This window comes from Setaria italica, chromosome I (genome assembly GCF_000263155.2).
Source record: "Setaria italica strain Yugu1 chromosome I, Setaria_italica_v2.0, whole genome shotgun sequence".
Classification (NCBI taxonomy): Eukaryota; Viridiplantae; Streptophyta; class Magnoliopsida; order Poales; family Poaceae; genus Setaria; species Setaria italica.
This window is the reverse complement of record NC_028450.1, coordinates 28,877,532-28,899,033: the sequence shown is the minus strand read 5'-3', so window position 1 is coordinate 28,899,033 and position 21,502 is coordinate 28,877,532. Positions and strand designations below refer to the sequence as shown.

The 21,502-nt window shown below is 48.1% G+C and overlaps 4 protein-coding genes across 5 annotated transcripts; 2 read left to right on the top strand and 2 right to left on the bottom strand.

The window, feature by feature from the left end:
- Positions 1-2,977: 2,977 nt before the first annotated feature.
- On the top strand, positions 2,978-4,203 carry LOC101777482 (prohibitin-3, mitochondrial). The gene has a single exon (XM_004952842.3). The coding sequence runs from the start codon at positions 3,131-3,133 to the stop codon at positions 3,977-3,979; it is 849 nt and encodes a 282-aa protein (XP_004952899.1). The 5' UTR covers positions 2,978-3,130; the 3' UTR covers positions 3,980-4,203.
- A 3,355-nt stretch (positions 4,204-7,558) lies between these two features.
- LOC101777064 (atherin) lies at positions 7,559-11,042 on the top strand. The gene is made up of 2 exons (XM_004952841.3): positions 7,559-8,199; positions 10,485-11,042. Exons 1-2 carry the CDS (start codon positions 7,759-7,761, stop codon positions 10,644-10,646), a joined length of 603 nt encoding a protein of 200 aa, XP_004952898.1. The 5' UTR covers positions 7,559-7,758; the 3' UTR covers positions 10,647-11,042.
- A 387-nt stretch (positions 11,043-11,429) lies between these two features.
- Positions 11,430-12,112, bottom strand: LOC101764790. Its single transcript, XM_004954972.2, has 2 exons — positions 11,710-12,112; positions 11,430-11,597 (listed from the first exon to the last, which is right to left on the bottom strand). The coding sequence occupies exons 1-2, from the start codon at positions 12,110-12,112 to the stop codon at positions 11,464-11,466; spliced, it is 537 nt and encodes a 178-aa protein (XP_004955029.1). The 3' UTR covers positions 11,430-11,463.
- A 990-nt stretch (positions 12,113-13,102) lies between these two features.
- LOC101776649 (14-3-3-like protein GF14-E) lies at positions 13,103-17,897 on the bottom strand. 2 transcript variants are annotated; one of them, XM_004952840.4, is made up of 6 exons: positions 16,970-17,123; positions 14,740-15,190; positions 14,571-14,649; positions 14,319-14,441; positions 13,659-13,775; positions 13,103-13,566 (listed from the first exon to the last, which is right to left on the bottom strand). In XM_004952840.4, the coding sequence occupies exons 2-6, from the start codon at positions 15,147-15,149 to the stop codon at positions 13,507-13,509; spliced, it is 789 nt and encodes a 262-aa protein (XP_004952897.1). In that variant the 5' UTR covers positions 15,150-15,190; positions 16,970-17,123; the 3' UTR covers positions 13,103-13,506. The 2 variants fall into 2 exon arrangements, with proteins under 2 accessions (XP_004952897.1, XP_022682348.1); XM_022826613.1 differs by lacking the exons at positions 13,103-13,566; positions 13,659-13,775; positions 14,319-14,441; positions 14,571-14,649; positions 14,740-15,190 and adding an exon at positions 15,294-16,715 and having other exon boundaries at positions 16,970-17,897.
- Positions 17,898-21,502: the final 3,605 nt, after the last annotated feature.

The window sequence follows — 21,502 nt, the reverse complement described above, 5'->3', positions numbered from 1 at the left end:
ATGATCGGGGACGGGGACCTTTCGTCCTCGTCGTCCCTTTGCCGTCCGTCATGCCGGCCATGATTCTGGCGACCGGGCATGCTCGCGACTTTGTGTCAGGCGACATGGCTGGGGCCCCCGGCTGCCACATGGCCATTGGGGGCTTTCCTTTTCCTTGTAGGGGGGGGGGGGGTTGGCACGGCACGCAGGAATTCGGCACTGGACGCCGGTTTTCCCAGTCTCGTCTTGTAACTGAAATGATGGATGGATGCTCTGTATTTGTGAAATTTTTAGGCAGTAATAAATATTGTGATATCTTTTGAGATTTTTTCTGGAAGTAATAAATGAGTGTTTACAGTGGAACAAAAATGTTGTTTGTTCAGATTCATTGGATCATCGTTTAATGTTTGGCACCACCCACCTTCAATTATAAAAAGACCGAGTTACGAACCCAAGTAGCTCCGCAACCACCCTTGACTCAACAAGCCGCACCGTAACATTACCTTGCACCATGTTATTGTTGTGGCTATCCCTCTGTATACATTTAGTTCTGCTACTCGTCTTATGTGCATTGCAATCACAATTGTTGGACCACCACCATTGCTTCCTCCTCTTTTCCTATGCCTCCAGCAAATCAGGGTTGCTATATCTAAAACCAGATATGCCTTCCATATATCTTGATGCAAAGGTAATACCTACAATATTGCTTCATTATGGTTAGTATAATTCAGGATTAGCCTTTTCTAAGTCTCCATTGCTCTAATGTGTTTTCAAGTATTGGTTCCTATGATTTAGGGGAGAATAAAACATATAGTAGATGGTACCGTATTTTGCTAATGACTGGCAGACTTGATTGTTCGGGTAAACTTAACCTCTTTAAAGGATTTAAGCCCAACAAAAAAACTAGTAACTCCTACTTTGCATGTAGTGTGCACATCTTAGCAACCGAATAAATATTAGTAAAATGTTTCTTTCCTTGTAGCTAATCAAGAGATAATCAATGCTCTATTTCAAGATGTTTTATATTTAGCGAAGTAACTCCAGATGAAGGTATTATAGGAATTGAAATTATTAGGGTCAATTTGATCTTCACTAGAATTGAAATTATTAGGGTCAATTTGATCTTCACTAACCTATGCTTATCCCATACCTTCCAATGAAAATCCAAGTACTTAAGCTCCCACCTTGTAAATATATGTCTTTTTTCTAATTGCCATTTTTCTACTCTTTGGATGAAATGAACCTCCAATATAATTAAAAAATGCACTCTTATAGTTGCATTGTAACCTAATTTTAGGAAAGCTAAAATCTAAAGTAAAATAAGGAATTCCACTCGACTGTAACATAAGTATGTATTTGAAAGTAAACTCCCATAGAGCAATGGACCTTTCAAAAATATTTTCTTCCTTGTCTTCATAAGATGGTTCACTTCCTCATTCAATTGTTAGCTAGGTAGTTTTTTTAGTGTTGGGGCTTCTATCAGGGTGTTAATGTAGGGAGCTTGTAGAGATTGTATGTGTTCTACTATGGTGTTTCTTTTTGTTGCACGTAGGAGATTCTAGCATTGTATTCCTATAAACATGAGATTTGTGTATATGGTTGTTCCTTTTTTTCACTTTGGAAACCTAGACAGTGTGGTTGCTTACAATTGAGTCGCATGCTTGTGTTGGTTCCTGTAGTGTATTTAAATCACTATTTCATAAGGTTATCTTAATTGTTTCAGTAGACCAAATAAGTTGCGAATGTTCTATTTATAGAAATTCCATGCAAGAGATCATATTATTTGTTGCCATTGGTATGGATTATAGGGTTGTAGTGTTTTCTTTTGCAGTGTTGCAATATATTTATTCATCTAATACAATATGCGATGTGTATTTTTCTATATATTTATTGTAGATTCATGGTACCATGTTTTGTTGCAAGGGACATGCCAGCATGTTGGTGCGTTTGTTATGGTGAGTCCTTTTTTCATGTGTTAGATTTTTGTTTATAACTATGACAATTTCATTTAAGAATGTGCCAAACAAAATTTAACCTTCCTTTCCTTTTCTTTGGACTCGCTAGAAATGTGGTGTACCTAAAGTTTGGGAGTAAACAAAACTAAATATTTGCCTTGCGGTTATGATTTTTTTTGTTAGTTTAAGAATAGTACGAGTCCTAGCATGTGCCCTGTGAGAATAATGTTCAAATGAACATAGGCTCCATAGCACACAAACGCATCACCTTATTATTCTAAAATAGAGTAGATATACAACACCACAACCACAACACCATGAGACTAATACTTCTTCCCATCAAAACAAAAGAAAGAAACGATTGACACATATTTGAACAAGGAATAATTTTCACACTTAGGGTTTACATTTCTCCTTATTTGGAAATATTTCTATCCTTTTAGGTCTTCTAGGCTTTGAGGCGTAGCATTATTTCTAATGATGCATTATATGTGATATTCATTTTTTCTACTCCCTTCATTTTGTTTTCTTAGAACAAGCCTTTTTCCAACAATCATTGTATTAATGTAGAATTTTTGTGACATAAAACTGATGTTATTATATTTGTATTAAAAACTTATGATTATAAGTTTACCATATTAATGCAATAATTGTTGACCAAAGTCTTGTCCTATCGAGAGTGAATTTTTCATGTAAAAGATAAAACCATGGGAGTAATTAGTACAGTATGTTCTGTATATTAGTTCAAAATGGTTGTATTTTGTTCCCTACACTATTTTTTTTCTGCAACCCTGCACTTGGAAAGAAAATCTTCGTTACCTGAAAAAAATGCAGCACATCTCTACGGGCCGCCACCTAGATCAGGCGGGGCCCAGTTCCGCGGACGCGCTGGCCCACAGTCTCTAACAGATAACGGGAGGCCCCAACCGGAGCAGGCCCACCAGGCCCAGGCGCGAATCTCGGTGCCACTATCCAAACCATCCCGACCGTCCACCTAAGCCATCCGACTGGAACCTTCATCTTCATCTTCTTCTTCTTCTCTGCCAAGAAAGGGGTAGGAGGAGATGCGGCGCCCCGTGCCCATCTTTAAAACCTCACAATCACCACGGCGCCGGATCTCCCAAAACCCCTGAGCCAAAGGGAATTCCACCACCAGCGATCAATCCACCACCGCAAGTAACAGCGAGGAGGAAGCGATGGCCGGCGGCGGGCAGGCGGCGGTGTCGTTCCTGACGCGGATTGCGAAGGTGGCTGCGGGGATTGGCGTGGCGGCGTCCGCCGCCTCCACGTCCCTCTACACGGTGGACGGCGGGGAGCGCGCCGTCATCTTCGACCGCCTGCGCGGCGTGCTCCCGAGGACGGAGGCGGAGGGCACCCACCTCCTGGTCCCCATCCTCCAGAAGCCCTTCATCTTCGACATCCGCACCCGCCCCCACAGCTTCTCCTCCACCTCCGGCACCAAGGACCTCCAGATGGTCAGCCTCACGCTCCGCGTCCTCTCGCGCCCCGACGTCGACCGCCTCCCGGAGATCTTCAACTCCCTCGGCCTCGAGTACGACGAGAAGGTCCTCCCCTCCATCGGCAACGAGGTGCTCAAGGCCGTCGTCGCGCAGTTCAACGCCGACCAGCTCCTCACCGAGCGGCCCCACGTCTCGGCGCTTGTCCGCGAGTCCCTCACCCAGCGCGCCCGCGAGTTCAACATCGTCCTCGACGACGTCGCCATCACCCACCTCGCCTACGGGCCGGAGTTCGCGCAGGCCGTCGAGAAGAAGCAGGTCGCGCAGCAGGAGGCCGAGCGCTCTAGGTTCCTCGTCGCGCGCGCGGACCAGGAGAGGCGCGCTGCCATCGTCCGGGCCGAGGGGGAGAGCGAGGCCGCGCGCCTCATCTCCGAGGCCACAACCACCGCCGGCAACGGACTGATCGAGCTCAGGAGGATTGAGGCGGCCAAGGAGATTGCCGGCGTGCTGGCGCGCTCGCCCAACGTCTCCTACATCCCCGCCGGCGACAACGGTCAGATGCTGCTGGGGCTCAACGCCGCCCGGTGAATGGATCGTCCATTTCCCCTTTAATTAGTTAGCGGTTACTTTAGTAATTTCAGATGCATCGACCGACTTAGTTATGGTATTGTGGTACGATGGAGACTTGGTAAAGATTTTATTTTGCACTACCAATAAAGTTCTGCAGATGTAGAATCTATCGAACAATTGTTGCATTGTGTTGCCAAAATTATTTATGTTCCACTTGTTGTTGTGATTAATTATTTTTTTAATCTTGCTTGCGGTGCCCTGATTGTTGCTGGGATGGTATTTGGTCAGCAGCAACTTGATTAGCATTCCACAATGCCTTGTTGATGAGGTTATTTTAAGTCCAACGTGACTGTAGATTTACCGGCACATTCTAGTGAAACTGAAAACAGTGCACTCTGTTTTTGAAAATCAGAGACACGGAGGTGGGGAGTTTGGAGCTATCTGTTCCCTTTCCTATTTAATTAAGAATGGAGCTGCTAATTGAGCCATTGAGCTACTTGCAGTTAATCTTTGCCTTGCTGCTGATTTCCTGGTTTTGCAGTTAGTGAGCTAGATACTGTAGAACTGTTAGGCAAAGAAGACCCCTGTTTGGTTGTATACAGTTTGTGCAGGCCCGTTTTCCTTTTTTTTTTCCATTCTGAAGCATGAATGTTTATACACAACGATATTATAGATGAAGGTTTGGTAATGTGACATGAATTTTAATTTAGTAATGCAATGTATTTCAGTAGATGTATCCCTTCACAGCATCAGCCTTCACAGAAAGTTTAAATCAGCCTTTCTTAAGTAACATCTTAGCCTATGCTAACTTCACTGATTTGCTGATCTGGGGCTGTTCTTGAATGTTCTTAGACGTTACGCGAGCAGTTCTGATCTGAACTTCTGTGAATAAGGTTAGCTTGTAGTTGTGCGTGCAGTTCTGTACTGGCACATATGCTCTTATGGTTAATTTGTTCTTTTTCTACAACTGTCTTATGAAAGTTCTTTTGGTGTTGATTGTTGGTTTAAGTTCTGCTTGTAGTAGTCAGTTTGGAATCGACGGATTCTTCGCTGGGAACTTTCAATCTAGAGCTGATACAATTTTTGTGTAAACCTTTAATTTGAAGCGGACTGGAGCTGATACACAAGTGCACTCACTTTTCTCTGGGTACAGGCGTATAGCAACCATCACACATTGAGTACTGTTTGTATTAACTCACTTCCAGCACTATGTGATTGCATTCTATTGGTGTCATGGTGTGTGCTGATCTTGTATTCTTAATATCCAAGTATGGTAGTGTTTGTGTCAACTCAGCACTATGTGATTGCACTCTACTTGATGTGTGCTGGTCTTGTAATATCCAAATATGGTTATTGATTGTTAGCAGGCAGAATTTCCTTAGCATCCCCATTTAGCCACTTCCTTTCTTTTGGAACACAAGTCTTCCTGGTTATGTCGTTCTCTGGTCCCTGATGAACTTAGCATGAGGTTTACTGAGTCTCAGCAAGCTTTTTCTCTGGTTTACCATGGATATTTATCCAGGTGTTCGATCATGCCATTGTGCATATAGAGCTGGTACATGATGATTATGCAATTGGTGCTGCTCTGTTCCCTGGATCATGTTCTAATAGTGCTCCAGTGCCCAGTTTCCTGAAACATGATTGAACGATGATGAAATGCGTTTTGTTCCGGCTCTTTTCTGTTGCAAACGAGCAATGTCCAGAATTGTTCTGCTGATCGTGCGGGGGCAAAATCCACAGTTTCGTCGTTTCCTTGGATTTTTTATTAGACAGATTCAACCTGTTGTTTTTTAATGTTTGCGTTTTCCGGCTGTGTATCAAATTTATGTATCCGGATTAACACCACCAGTTTGCTGAACCACGATTGGACTATGATGAACTGTGTTTTATTTCTCCCTTTTCTTAGCAGACCGATGCTCAGAGTTTTGCCGCTGATCGTGTGGGTCAAAATCGTTCTGGTTGGTCATTTTGTTCTCTGAATGTTTGCTGGACAAACTTGTTTTTGATGTTTGCATTTCGGTAGCCGTCTTTATTGGAGTTTACGTATCGGTGCTGCCTGGTGCCTGCCTGACTGCCTGTTGGGTACAATTGTACTGCGTTGGACTGGAACGAATACTGAGGTCGTATTTGGTTTGGATGTTCGCCAAACTTTACCGTTTTAGTGCTCGTTTGGCAGGGTTGTGACCTGTAGCTATAACGACTCCGGCTGCGGCTCCTCTGGTGAAGCTAATACCGTTCTAAAAAGTGTTTGGCAAAACGACTTCTCCTGTGGAATGGATGTGAGAGATCAAATGTTCTATACGCCCTTAATGCCCTTAACTATGTGGATTGTTTGAATAGTTAAATTGGATGGTTAGCATTGGTTCAAAATTTGAGTTCATTAGAAATTTAAAAAAAAATGTGAGAGTGAAATGTACCGTGTACCCAAATTATGGTTGCTACGTGGGAGGTCAATTTTTTTCCTTATTTTTCTTTTGTTTCTCTTTTCTCCGTTCCTTTTTCTTTTTTTATTTTTCCTCCCTTCCTTTATTCTTTTTTTTCTCCGCTCCTTTATCCACTCCAGCAACCTTATCTTCTTCGGTCCGGCTCGTCCGTCACTTTCATGCGTGCTTGCATCGCTTCCTCCGCTCCCTGGCGCACCGCGCTGTTGCAGGTCCGCCACGCCGTGGCACTACCTCTTCTCCCCCATGCTGCGTGCGCTCCTCTGCTGCTCCAACCCCGCCATGGCGCTACCTCGCCACCCTGCGTCGTGGGCTCCCTGCTGCTCTAGCGTCGCCGCATCGATGCGACCCTAGGGCTGCCAGGCCGTGCGCTAAGATCAGCAGGTCCGGTGGGCCGCAGAGTTCTTAGGTTAGTTCAATCTTGCACAAAATGGCATTTTGAGTGTAATTTTTGTGAATTTAAAAAGCACATCCTACTAGGGCAGCTGCGGGAGGGGAAGAAGCCGTGGGGAGTCGGTTTTTTGTTCTCTCTCCATCTTTTGGCTCCAGTTAGCGAGATTTTCGGGGCCTTTCCCTCGAAGCCCTACCAAGGAGGGCTTTATTATTGATGGACCTTCAGAAATCAGAGCTAGTAGTATCTGGGTAGGAAGATATTTTCAGTCCTGTCCTGTTGATTTGGATCAACTAGGAAGCGACTATGGTCCACTTCCCTGTACTCATATTTATATGTCAGGATTGATTATCAGGTAGCCTGGAGTCCTGGACCATACCGTCCATACGAGTGGCGTAGTCTTTTTCTTTACGACACATGTGTTTCTTTGCCCTTACTCGGTACGCGATTTTCAAATGCGCCGTGTGGCAGGTCCTGACACTGGACAGGTGGGACGGCACCAAATCCAGCTAGGGACGTTGAGAGCGGCTGGCTCTCGACGTGGCGGCGTCGAACCTCTCCTGCACGCGCTCGCTGTGCGCCGCGCAACTCGCTGTGCGCCTGTGCCCCGGCCCCCGCGATCCCGTGCGGTCAACACGACAGTGCGGTCGCCATTCGCGGAATCGCGGGAAGCAAGGTGGGGCCCGCCAGGCCTACCGGGTTCCCACTTCCCCCCATGGCCCCCCATCCCGCCTCCCAAGCCCGAACAAGAAGCCAGTGCCGCGGTGCGGGTCCTGTCCTGTGGTTTGACTGGACCACGACGCGACCGACTCCATTCCCCCCACCCAGCCGAAGCAGGCAAAGCAGCCAGGCACCGCAGGGGGGCGGGCGAGGGCGAACCGGCAGCGAGCCAAGCAGCCATGCTCGCCCGCCGCGGCTGACGCGAGGCGGGCCTCCCGAGACGCCGTCCCCCCACCGCCGACGACATGGATCCGGCGTCCGAGGAGCTCGAGCGCCGCAGCCGCTACCTCAGCTCGCTCATCCGGCGCACCAAGCTCAGCGCCGCCCCCGCCCCCCCTCCACTTCCCGAGCCAGAGCCTGAGCCTGAGGCGCCGGCACCGAAACCGGAGCCCGAGCCGCAGACCGCGGTCGGAAAGTGCGAGGAGGCCAAGCCGGCGCTGGCGGTGGAGGAGGAGGAGAAGCGGGAGGTCAAGGAGGAGGGGGCGGACGGGGAGGGCAAACAGATCAAGGGGAAGGTCGAGGGGGGTCTGAAGGAGGAGGACGGCGGCAGCAAAAAGGTGTCGGTGCGGGTGCGCGCGGCCGACATGCCCCTGCCGCTGCAGCGCCGCGCCATCCGCCTCGCCTACGAGGCCATCGCCGCTATGCCGCGCCTCGACAGCAAGCGCCTCGCGCTCGCGCTCAAGAAGGTATTGTCTAGCCACCCAAACATCAGCCGCTAGTTTAATTTCTCTTGGGGGAAGGGAGGTAGGGTACCATGGGTTTGTGGCAATGTCGAGCGCCCGGTGACCATTTATAGTGCACCTGGTACAGAGGATGGGGCCGTGCAGACCCTGATGTAGTGATGTGGGTGGGGATTTGGGTTGGATTTGGGCAGGTGTCACTAATGCTGTTAGAGTTGTAGGAGCACGAATGTGGCTATTCCCCACGCACATTGGCTAGTCATAACTCATGACAGACCTTGTTGGGGAGGGTTTTAAATCAGAGATCCACTTTTGACATTCACTTTGTTTTGTTCCCCCGGGATGAAATGGAATTCCTAGAGGTGTTTGTGTCAGGATGGCGCTATGAGTTCTGGTTTGACAGCTTGTGTTGCTAGCTTATTCAGAGCATAATTGATTTGCTACCGCTACGCCCTGCCATGTAAATCCTTCTTGTCGCGTGCTATTTATCGACTGGGTTTGTTCGCTCTACCACAGTAGCTATGACCTAAAAGTAAAAAGGGGAGACTATGGTAGAGGAAGCTAGTCATGGATTGTCATGTTTGCATCTTAGGCTAACTTTAGCTAGTAAAGATACATGATTGTGACGCCGCGTTTATTTGAACAACTGAAAGGGGCATGTTGAGGATACTGACAATGTTGATATGTCTTTCAGTTAGAGATGGGTATTTGGTCCCAACCTTGATAATGTTACTTAGCCTCATGCACCGCAAATGCAACTGTGACATCCGTATCTATGTAGCTATCGATCTCTATTCGTGTGGGCCTGCTGCATTCAGTATATGTTAATTGTGGAGCTAACTGATAGGTTAGTTTTGAGATTGCACATGTGTTGAATGAATCTGGTTTCCTATTCCCCATGTGAATAATGTCTCGTCCATTTATGATGTTTTCCTTACCATATAATCCTTTTGTCTTGTCTACTCACTGTAACTACATGTGTAAACATGGAATTATCCTCTAAGATATTGGTCAGAACTCACAAGCATGCCTAAAACTAAAGGTTGAGAGAAATCTTGACGACTATGGTAGTTAAAATGATATCTGATCAATAATGCCTGGCAAAATTATGTATGTTTTTGTTGGAGCCCGAAATTGGCAGCAAGCCGATCAAGTTGGGACCAACCGGTCAGACCGGTTCCACCAAGCGGTCTGACCGATCCAGGGTCCTGTAGCCGGTCTGGCAAAGTCAACCGGTCTGACCGGTAGGTCTAGGCGGTCTGACCGGTCCAACCCTAGTCCGAGTAGATTTGAGGAATCCTTGTAGATTAAGGTTTGTAAAGGGATTTCCTTGCAGAGCAAGACCTCCCCACCCTATAAATATAAAGGGCCGCGGTCAATTGAGGCTAACACCCAATCGATCAAAACATTTACTTTACTTTTATCTCCAAACCCTAATCTTTTCCAAACCCTTTGCTTTCCTCTTTCATTTCCACGGCGGCTGAGGAGGTTCTGAGTGGCCTGCCGATCCTAGAGCAACCCTAGGTGCATCATCCCTGACAGGGTCCCTCCCAGGGTGGTGATCTTAGGTTTTCACGTTGCCCCTGTGCAAACCGGTTTGACCGGCCTCCCTGACCGGTCTGACCGGCCAAGGACAGGAGCCATGCGAGGAACGTTTCGACGACCGCGCGATCTAGCGCATTCAGTGTGTTGACCAGAAAAAGCGTCAACAGTTTTGATCCATGTACTTACACAAGACGAACTTATCCAGTGCATAGTCTCATCTGGATAACTTAGCATCTTATGCTATAGCTGATGCTCTTATAAGGGGATGTGGAAGTGGAACCCTAAAGGATAAATGCTGAAATCAGGGCACATTGGCGATTCCTGGTAGTCCTAGTCACACCCATCATTGCCAATTTTTTCCTCTGAATGTTCTCGCATAATATTTTCAGGCACAAGGAAGACAAGACTAAGTGAGAATGTGCTAACTTGTTGTATCTGTGTCTTTTATAATGTGGCCTCATAATTATAACCATTCCTCTGACTAGTAGCTTCATGTAACCTGTAAGCCAGAGGACCTATAACCATTCCTCTGACTAGGAGCTTCATGTAGCCTGTAATCTGGGTCCTATAACTTATTCCATGTAGTCTGCTGGTAACAACAGGATGATGCTTTCCAGAACATAGGTTGCGCATATTAGCTGATTGTTTAACCCTGGCATTTGGTATGAATTTACTTAGCGACTGTACAAAACCAATTTTTTCATGATGTATAAAAGTTATAACTGAATGTTGCTTCCATCTTGCAGGAATTTGACACAGCATATGGTCCTGCTTGGCATTGCATTGTCGGAACAAGCTTTGGTTCCTATGTGACACACTCATTGGGAGGTTTCTTATACTTCTCAGTGGACAAGGCCTATATTCTTCTCTTCAGAACTGCCGTTGAGCCATTAGGCCATCCACGATGAGGGGCCATGAACCAGTCTACTAGCTAGCGTATTCTGTATCCGACATTTAACTGCAGAAGGTTTAAGGAGAGTAGAAGTGTAGAACAATCATCGCCCTCCATGCAAATATTTAGGAACCAATCTGCTGTAACAATCTTCCATGTACTATGCACTAATCTGCCATGTAAACCTTAACATTAGCTTTCAGGCTGTTACTTGACTCAGTTCTTTGGTGCGAGGGAAATTTTCTTTCGCATCCTGTAATGTTCAGTAACCTTTGTTCGATTCGGAATCAGTTTGATCTCTAAGCTTGTAGCCTGTGGTGGCGAACCTCGAGCTCGAGGATGTGAGATTGTCATCAGTTGCCCAGCTGTAGTAGATGCATTCAGTTAATATAACTGTTCTGATGGATGCTCCCTTCTTTGGTCTGCTACTTCACCATTTTTTAGGATTTAGAATGTCTGAAATTGCATGTTCAGAAACATATGGACTAATGAAGCCTGAAATTATTTTCTCGATTATTATACATCTAGTCTTATAAAGCATTAAAGACCAATATTTACATCTGATCTGCATTGGCATCATGGTACATGGAACTGATGAGGAAAAAAATTGTACCGAGTGTTCAACATTCATTTTGTTCAGTTAATCTGCATGACTGCATAGTGCACTTCCTATCTATCACTATTACATCTAAGATAGATGCTATCTGTCTATTAACTAACTGAAGCGATAAAACAGCACCACATGACAACGCTAAAAATCAATAGCAGCAGAGATCGGTCTGCAGGTAGCCCCAAAAAAAAAAAGGAATCGGCTCGAGATCATCCAAAACAGCCTAGAATACCGCAGCCATGGGCACCACCAGCGATGCGACCACGCCCCAGACGCTCCAGAACTCGCTGCTCCTCGACGAAGCACCACCGTGATGGTGCTGGTGCGTCCCTGCCGGCGGCGGCGGCGCTTCCACGACTGCATTATTCACAGGCACGAGCATTATTCAAGTGTGAGATGCCATGGATCATATCGGTGCAGTGTGGAGGCCTGGAGGGGATCGGGTGGCTACAGATATGAATGAGCTGACCTGGGTCGTGGTCTTGGGAGGCCCCGGCGCGGCAGCCGACGGGCAGACCGCAGCGGGCGGGGAGCCTGAACATCTGGTCCCGGGTGACGTTGAAGATGGTGAGCAGCTTCGGGTCGGCGAAGAGGTGGCAGAGGCACGGCATCTCGGCGGCGGCGGCGTTGTGCATGGCGGTGCAGCACGTCGGCGAGGGGTGCTTGGAGGTCTTGAGGTACGCCGTGCACGGCAGCAGCTCCTCCAGGCACGGCGGCAGGGGCTCCGACGGCACGCCGTCCGGGGCGCCCGCCGACCCCGGGGCGCCGCTGGGCGTGGCCGTGGACGTGGACGTGGCCTCCGTGCGGGAGGAGGCGACGGTGTCGGCGACGAGGAGGAGGAGGAGCGCGGCGAGGCGCGCGCATCGACGCATCGTTGGCGCGGGCTTCGGGACGATCGCGGACGGTGTGTGTGTGTGTGAGTGACGATGCGAGGTTCAGGGGGAGCTGCAAGATCTGCTGGGCCCTCCCCGTTTGACTTTGTCAAACCCCTGCCTGCCCGCGCGCGCGGACGGGCGCGGTGGCCAGCAGGAGGACGTTATTTCGGGCAAAGAGAGAGACGGTATGTCCACAGGTCGAGTGTGAGTGTGAGTGTGCGTGCATGTACTTTTTTTTTTTCCACTGAAGGCCATGCCCGAATTTCATTACTTGTGATCATAAAGAAATTACATAGTCTTACACGCAAAACGCGAGTTCAGAAACAAAATTAAAGCTGTAGAGGATAAATCATCAGAGAGAAGACACCAAAGGTCTGCTCAATGGAGATAGCACTACGATTACAGAGTTTCGAAAGTAGATCCTGCCTAAAAATCAGATAGCCTTTTCCTACAACAAAAGCACAACTTCTTTTTCCTCCTCAAACTTTAATCTTTCAGATCAGTCAGCTCCTCCCTCTTCTACTGAAGCAGAACTGTCCCTGTGTCATTCGCTGTTGCTTCATGTGGATGGAAGTGAAGCGCCATCTCCTTCATGTGCGTGCATGTACTGGAGAAAAAAAAATGAACGGGTTACGAATAAACTCTGTACTTGCTAGGGAAATTCGGCAGCTTGGGTCACTCATCCCATCAAATTCTGTTAGATCCGGCTCCGTCATCGATCATATTTGTCCATCGTTTTGAAACCCTCTTCCATCGAATTGGTCTAAGCCGCAAGGACTCGTAAGACGGCTCTGGGATCTCCCAGTTATCTCCTGACGAGATTGATCTGCTTCACCATGAAACATGTAAAATATAAAACGCTGAATAGGAGCTGGATTGCGTTGAGATCCGAGCAGTCATATAAGGGCAGACAATAGCTTCAAGACTTGTATTCGTCTTTTAAAAGAAAATTTGTTGCCGTCCTAGGAGAAAGGAAGTGGTTGCAGGTTACAGAGGGCGAAGGTCACTCCCAACATCCAGCATCACAATCAGACGGCAAAAACTAATTCAGTTCAGAGCATCATGCGCATTTACGGAAATACATCAAAATCAACAATAGAAAAGAGACGAACATGGAGACGAGCAACAGGACTCAACCTACAAATACAAAGTAACACCAATAATCCAAATAAATAAAGGCTCCCTCCCTCAACCAAGTGTAGCTTGACAACACCTGCCAACCAGCAAGCTACTCGCAAGCCTTTCTAGCACGACACAAATGGGAGTCTCCAATTTCCAGCTATCACAAGCAACAATACAGCCTATACCAACGAAACAAGAACCCATAGCACATTGGCAGATTCACTAGTAGACGAACACTGAAATGTAGTTTCTGGGCACATGGATCATCTTTACTGCCCATCTCCAGACTCGCCCTTGGGAGCCTCCTTGATTTCTTCGGCAGCATCCTCCTAGAGCCAAGCAAATGGAATTTGAATATATATACACGATGACTCCAGAAAATAAAAAGGACTTAAGTGGAAATATGCTAGGATGGAGATACCGTGATGTCTGAAGTCCACAGGGTCAAGTTATCACGCAGAAGCTGCATGATCAGAGTGCTGTCCTTGTAGGATTCCTCACTCAGGGTGTCCAGCTCTGAGATTGCCTCATCAAAAGCCTGGAGCAATCAAGGCAGAATAAGCGACCACGAATATTTAAGACTGGTATATAGCTCTACTAAATAGGAAAGGAACGGCCCGAGTTCACAAAAAGATTAAGGAGGGAAAGGAGGGTCCACTCAATGGCAAACCTTAACTGGATCAAGAAAATTAACTCAACAGAGTAATGCATTGTTAGTTGCTTGCACTTATTCTTCTGGCTCATCATTAGGCACTTGATCTAAATTTTGCTTAAATGTATTAAGAAGTTTACAAATGGCATTTAGTTGATCATGATGCACTATCACCTGTCTTCACCGTTAGTTCAGATCTACCACACCTTTAGTTGCTCATATTGTCTATAAACAAATTCCTGATGTATTGCACTAGTTTTGATTAAACTCAACCCAAATTATTCACAACAGTTGTGTTGAACTGTGAAATGCATAATATCCTCAGGCCCATAAATCCACATAGCTCGCATTCAGTTCATATTTTCATAAGGATTGAAATGGCCAATGAAAAGCAGTACACGGTTCATGTAGTGGATCTAGAAATCAAACCTGCTTGGCAAGATTGCAAGCACGGTCAGGAGAGTTGAGGATCTCGTAATAAAATACTGAGAAGTTGAGTGCCAGCCCAAGCCTAATAGGATGAGTGGGGGACAGCTCTGCCAGTGCAATATCCTGAAAGGTTTGGCAGAAAAAGTATTAGCAACACAATACACTGAATGATGAATTGGGCATATGAAAAATATAATGCCCCATCCAACAAAATTTAACATTAGGAGTGCGAATGCAGTACAAGCAAATAACCTGAGCAGCTTTGTATGCCACCATGGTGTTCTCAGCTGCATCCTTCCTCTCAGATCCAGTTTTAAACTCCGCAAGGTACCTGTTATACATTGATTCAACCAAAATGATAAAACAATGCAGCAAAAAAAAGAGAGAGAGATAGAAAATGCCAATAGTATTATTTTAATACCTGTAGTAGTCACCCTTCATCTTGAGGTAGAAGACCTTGGACTCTGGAGCTGTGGATGAGGGGACAAGGTGGGAATCAAGGAGCTTGAGAATTCCATCACAGATCTTGGTGAGTTCAACTTCTATCTTGCTACGGTAGTCCTTAATAAGAGTGACACGGTCCTCATTGCCACGACCCTCTTCTTTCTGCTCAATGGAGGATATGATGCGCCATGAGGCACGCCGGGCTCCAATGACATTCTTGTAAGCAACTGACAGAAGGTTGCGCTCCTCCACAGTAAGCTCCTCAGAATCAACTGCCTTAGCCACCTTCTCCATGAACTCAACCATCTCCTCATACCTCTCAGCCTGCTCTGCAAGCTTAGCCATGTAAATGTTTTCCTCACGGGAAAGCTCAGCAGGCTGCGACATCTTCACTGTTTATGGTTTCTAACAGTCCACCAAAGGTCAAACTGGAGGATTTAAGGAAAAAAATTGGTGAGTTAAATGTTAATAACCACACCAAAAATAAACAATAGTGAAGCATTTTGTAAACTTTACATCTTACAAAGATGGATCCATAAGAAATGAACTACATGAGTCCACATACAACTGTATCATACATAACTCCTCTGAAGAAACATTGTAAATCAGTATACAGCAAGCATCATGTTTGCTTAATAAACCAAACAGTAGCATAAAAACAGTACTAAACTGAACTTTAGTAGCAGAAATCAACACCTCAGCTATTCCTCAAATTATTAAGTTATTATGCTTAAACATATAAACCTTTCCCTTTCCATGAGTGAGAAAGTTCTTTACAGGCAAAGTGAGTCTCTGACCCATGGGAATTCGACAAGTACATAGCACAACAGCACAACGAGGACAATGCATGCTGCTCTCTTGGCACATATATTTGAAGGAAACTTTACACATCAGCTAATGGTGCGTAATTTAGCAGGTACATCACATAGATTTGGCAGCTATTCAAGAAACTACTGCAACCCCTTCAATCCCATCTTACTCAGCTTATCTGCCTCCCCATCAGTACAGGATCCACAGTCCTTTCCATCCACTGATCAAACAATACTATCGCATTCTAATTCCCACAAATGCAGTAAGGATCCATGATCTGGCCACCTAATACTGCATTTGCAGCTTGTGATGATGATGCTTGGAAGGTAGGCTCGCTATTTTTGCAAGCTTCATCACCCACACTGTCCACCTCCATTCTTATCTCTATCGTTATCCTTGTCCTTCTTAGGTGGAGGGGGGGCATTCGGCATCTTCAAAAAGAATGATGTGGAGAGCATAGACAGTGAGACTTGGACCTGATCCGGGCCCAACCTCACCGGCACCTGACCCCTCCGTTGCCCGGGCGGCGCGCCTGCAGCACGCCGCTGGACCGGACGGATGTAGAGCTCGTACAGGCGGCGAAAGCCACCGAACGAGAGCACGACCATGCGAAGCATCTGCTCGGAGAATCCGAGGTTTGAACACTCCCGCACGCACGCCGCCTCCCACAGGCGCTCGTCCCGCGCCAGCTGCCGCCAGCCCCGGTTCACGCATGCCGCGGTCGCCAGCGTCCGCGCCTCCGCTCGCATCAGCACCTCGAACACCAGGTCCTCCCCGAGATCCGGCACCCTCTCCTGCTCGCCCCCTACTTCTGCATCAGCACCCGGCGGCGGCTGCTCGCCCTCTCTTGCATCCTGCGCCGAGGGCTCCCGCTGCGTCGGCGGCGGTGGAGCCTGCACGGACGCGGACGAGGACGAGCACTCCCCCGCCCCGCTGGAGCTGGAGGGCGGCTCCTCCGTCCGCTGCTTCTTACTCGGCTCGCCTGAGCCGCCACCCCCCGTGGCGGCGGCGGCGGCGGCCGTGGTCCAGTGGTCGTCGCCCCCGCCCGAGGAATCCGAGCGCAACTTCATGACTGGAGATTCGAGGGAGCTTAACCCCCTTGCTCGTGGATCAGCCGCTGCTTGCGAGGCGAGGCGGATGAACCTGCGGGAAGCAGGGTAGTTTATCTATCTACACACTGGGAATGATTCGAGCTCGACGGCATCAGCACTAGAAACACCCCGAGATTCCCCCAAACCCCGACCAGAAACCAGCGCAGATTCGGCCGGTCAAGCTCGAGGAAGCTCAAAAACACACCAGATATGGCTCGATCGCACAACCAATGCGCCGAATTCAGGGTAGGATTGAATAAATTCGAGAGGGACGGAAGAGGAATTTGAGGGGAACTGATAGTTTACCTCCGCGCTGCTGCTGCTGGTTTCCCCTTTTGGGGGGTGGGGGGGTGGGGGGATGCTTCTCGCTTTCAGCTTTCTGTTTCCTGCTCTCACCACGGAGGCGCAAGGTCAGTATAAGAAGGCGTCCTCCGTCCAATGAAACCTCGACACGCGTCCTTACGGTCTACGAGACGACGCGCCGCGGACCCTGGCAACCTGGTCCCACGATGTCACTGGGGGTTGGGTGAGATCCGAGCCCCTGCTAAAAAATAGGGACCGACAGCCAAAAATCCAACTCCAGCAGGGTCTCTCACTCCAGGGAGGCCTCCTACTTTTTCCTTCCAAACCCCTTCTCTTGCGGGTGTCTGCAGATGTGCGGATGTGTCTACTTGACCGGTTCTTCGGTTTCACCTATCGCGCACGTATGTCCCTTCCACGCGCGCCGTTCTCGTGCGCCGCCCTGGCCCCTTCGGTGGCGGCATCGCTCCTCCGCCACAACTCCTACACACGCAGCAGCACCGCCCGCCGTACCATGCTAGGAAACGGCAACTCGAGCTCGAGCTCGATTTGTTGCTGACAAATCGAGCGGCAAATCCGGTCCGACGCAAATCGAATTGAGGAGCAAGGAGAAGGCATACCATGCAGAGGGTGCTGGGAGTGGCTGCCGAGGTCGAAGGGCTCGAGCTCCATTTGACATCGCTCAAGCATCAATTTCGATAATCGACGCCGCTTGAAGCCTACGCGAGGCCGACACTACCTAGATCTGCCGCCTTCCGCTGTCCCGAGCCGCAGGGATGGTTGGGCTTGAGCTCCTCTGCTAGGCCTGTACTCCTTTGTGGGGCCATGCAGGGCTAGAGGGCTTCCACGGGAGAGAGTTCCTCCGCCGGACGTGAACGAATCCACCGAGAGAGATGCAAACACAAGGAGCAAGAACATACGGAATAGGAAAGAGATAAGGATAAGAAAAAAAATAAAAGGAAAAAAATGTAGAAACTGATAGGTGGACCACATCTGTCATAAAGTAGGGACTTTGAGTTGGGGTTATTGCTGGAGTTAAGGATAAAAAATCGTGACCATGCAGGAGGAGCAGGGGCTTGGTTTTGCAGTGGCGGTGGGCCCTACCAAGAAACGGTGGACTGCGATCGGGGCAGAATCGCAGTATCCTACAGTCATGCTGCTCAGTGGACGCTCTGACGCCGTCACAGCGCCGGACGGCGACAGCCGACAGGCCAGAAAACGGCGTCGTGCTCAGCATCCCGGTGGGCCAATGAATCAGCCTGCCAGCGGGCCCGGGCACGTGACGGCTCCGCCGTGCCCACGACGGCTGCCGACTGCTTGTCTGGAGTTGCGTCATCACTGTGGGGCTAGCTAGACCAGAAGAGGCCTGATCAAACCAAGGCCGTTTCAAACTACCGGCACCACTCACTGATGGACGGAGGGCCCGTCCCAGCCCAATAGCTTCTCGCCTCAGCGGTAACCGATCTTCTTTGCTTGCTTATTTGTCTTGTGAGATTTTCTTTGCAGCTTATCTGATGCAAAGAAGGGAAATTTTGTGTTCCACAAGAGGCCCGGTGATCATGGCTAAGATATGATGTGGCTGCCTGGCTGGTTGGAGGGTACTGTACATCACTAGGAGTCCTCAGTCCTGGCACACACCGCGAGCAAATGCCGGATGGGAAGCGAGAGACAAGGTGAGACAGACGAGAACTCGTACAAGGGATGATAGTGACGCCCATGGGCCATGACCGTGTGATGTGTAGGGCATGCCAGTTGCAACGGATAAAAAAATCATCATCTTTTTGCAACCACACCACCAGAGCGATCATGTTGTTGAACGATCAAAAGGAGCGATCATGTTGTTGAGAGCTGACAGCTGAGAGCCCAAATTGGTCACTAAAGAAATGATAGGCTGTAGGACCAAAGAGAAAGGAGAAAATGGCTATTTTGTGGGGTTGAGAGATCAAATTGTATTTTTAGATGGAAGGGAATTCCACTAAGCAATGATACTAGTTACACACCACTGGCAACGATAATATTAGCACTAGTTACACACCACTAAGCAATGGCACCTACCGTACTAGGACTGGTGAAGCAAATGACCCGGCATCATCTTGGTTAGCGGCTACTGCCAACAATAATATTAGCAAAGTCTGATTGGATTGCGGCTGGACTATATGGTTTGCAATGATGAGATTGAGTTTCTGACCATATGATTTTGCTGATTTTAAGGTTATAACATCAAGCAATCTGTTAGGCTTGTAACCTGCAAGATATGTATGGTTAATTATTTATGTGTGTAACATCTGTTAATATTGTACTTCTATTCTATCATCCGGGTGTCTTGGATTGAATGTACTTAAATTATCTCTTGTAAATGACCTGCTGGGATAATTGTTTGTTTGCAAGGAATGATGCAACTTAACTGCAATCTGGATGCATGTAGTGATTTTGTAAAGGTATACAGTATTCATGTTATGTTTTCCCTCCAGTTTTTCTAGCACCAGGTGGTTCCTGCCAGTTTTGAATTGTTGAAACTTCAAATTAAATCATCTGTTGGCTGGCTGCAGCTGCTAGCATTGTTGGGGCGTAGCTGCAGCCAGAACTGCCGATCAGCCCCTTAAAAATTAGGTAGCAAGGAATTAGATGACGACAAACTAGCTCCATAAGAGCAAGGCTAGGTTTAACCTAGCTGGCTGGATACACTTGCCATGTCATTTAGAGCTAACAATACAGCCAATACATATAATGGGTTGGCTAAGAGCTTGGCTTTATTAAAGATGGAGGTACTTAATGCTTGCATGTGCATATCATCTCATATGGACTTCATCTTTGTGGCCATTCACCGAACATATGAAAAACTGCACATATGTACTCAATGCAAACTCAAACAAGATCATAATATGAATAATATGCTACTTTTACCTACTTAATTTGTTACCACTCTATGCATACATATTTCGGTAAAGACAATAGTAGATACATACATGTTCAGTAGAATCAAATATTTTCATAATAGGAAAATGAACAGGTGATAAACATGTTCTGTTAATGAGTAGAACAAGTTCAGATTAGAGAATGCATACATGGAATTACTATCACCAGCAGCAATGACCACATCACAACATAGTCTTGAAATTTAATGACCACATCACAACACGATCTTGAAATAAAATTTACGCATGAGCTCAGGAGGTTGGGTAGGATATGCAGATGCACCAATGCTTGCAGGTGCCCACCAAGGACCTTGAGCTGACGAGTCCGTCATGCCTGGTTGTTGTACCTCCAGAGGCGACGGCGCATGCGTCCTCTTCGACTGATAACTCATCTTACCACAGGTTGGGGACGACATCTAGGGTTTGGGATTTGGAAATTTGGGGGTGAATTTGTGGCGTCAAAGTTGATTTTGGGTGGATTATTCCGTGATTTGACGCGGGAGTGGTCGATTTGAGGTGCGGTGGAAGCAAATCGGCGAGGAACTGCGGGGGAGACACACGGGATCGGGGGAGGAAAGGAAGCGGCCGCTTCTACGCCATCAGGCTGGGAGCGGGTGTTTTCGCCTCGGGCGCGGCGATTTAGCTGGTCGAAGAACGGAGCGCCCGTTCGGTCTTCTCTCTCCTTTTCTCTTTCTGCCAACAGGGATTTTTCTGACGTGGAGATGCATACAGCCCGCCTAACTGGCTCTATAATACTTGCTCTAAACTGCTAGAAGGGTTGGCTACTGAATTACTCCAATTTCTAACGCATCATAGTCATTTGATTTCATGAAAGACACAACTGATGCCACAAAACTTGTTCGATGCAGCAAGAAGAGAGATTCCAGCACACTATATCAATTTGAGGATGTCATTTGCCTCTGAAGGTGAAGAAACGATGAGATTTCACGAGATTGGCGCATTAGGTACTGTACCAAACTGATCCCATCTCGTGTAGTACAGTTGTGCAGCCGAACCGAAAGGAAGCGCCCACAGTTGCGTTGCTGCTGGAGCTGGAACGCTGGATCCAGCGCAGCAAACCGTCGCCAAACCCAATGCTCCGGAAGGGATTTTCGCAACGCTCGGTATTTCCGTCCCAGCCTCACTCAGACTCTGGCCGCAGCAAGCAAGCAGCCATATTCTCCCTCGCGTCCAAGCCAAGTGGCTCCCGGCTTTCTAGAACCCCCGCCGCCCACCCAGCCGGAGCGGACGCGCCGGACGCCGGTCGCGCTCCGCCCCAGCACGAAAACCCCGGGCCTCCCCGGCTTCCCGTTCGTCGCGACGCCCCCCACCCAAACCCATCGCATGTGTCGCCGACGAGACGAGCCGCCCTTGCCATTGCGCCTACCCCATCCCCCTTGCCGGCCGAGAGCCTCCTTTTTGGGGCTTCAGTGCCCAGGGAGGAGAATGATACGGGCACTCGACATCGTCGCCCCTAGGACGGATCCTGTTGCATCCTAGGTGCATCGCCATCCATAGACACGTCGATTGGATGGCGTGCTAGCTGTATTGCTGACCTATCCACTCAGACGTGCGGTACTGCTGTCTCAGTGCATATGATCGTGATTACCGGCGCCTTATCTTG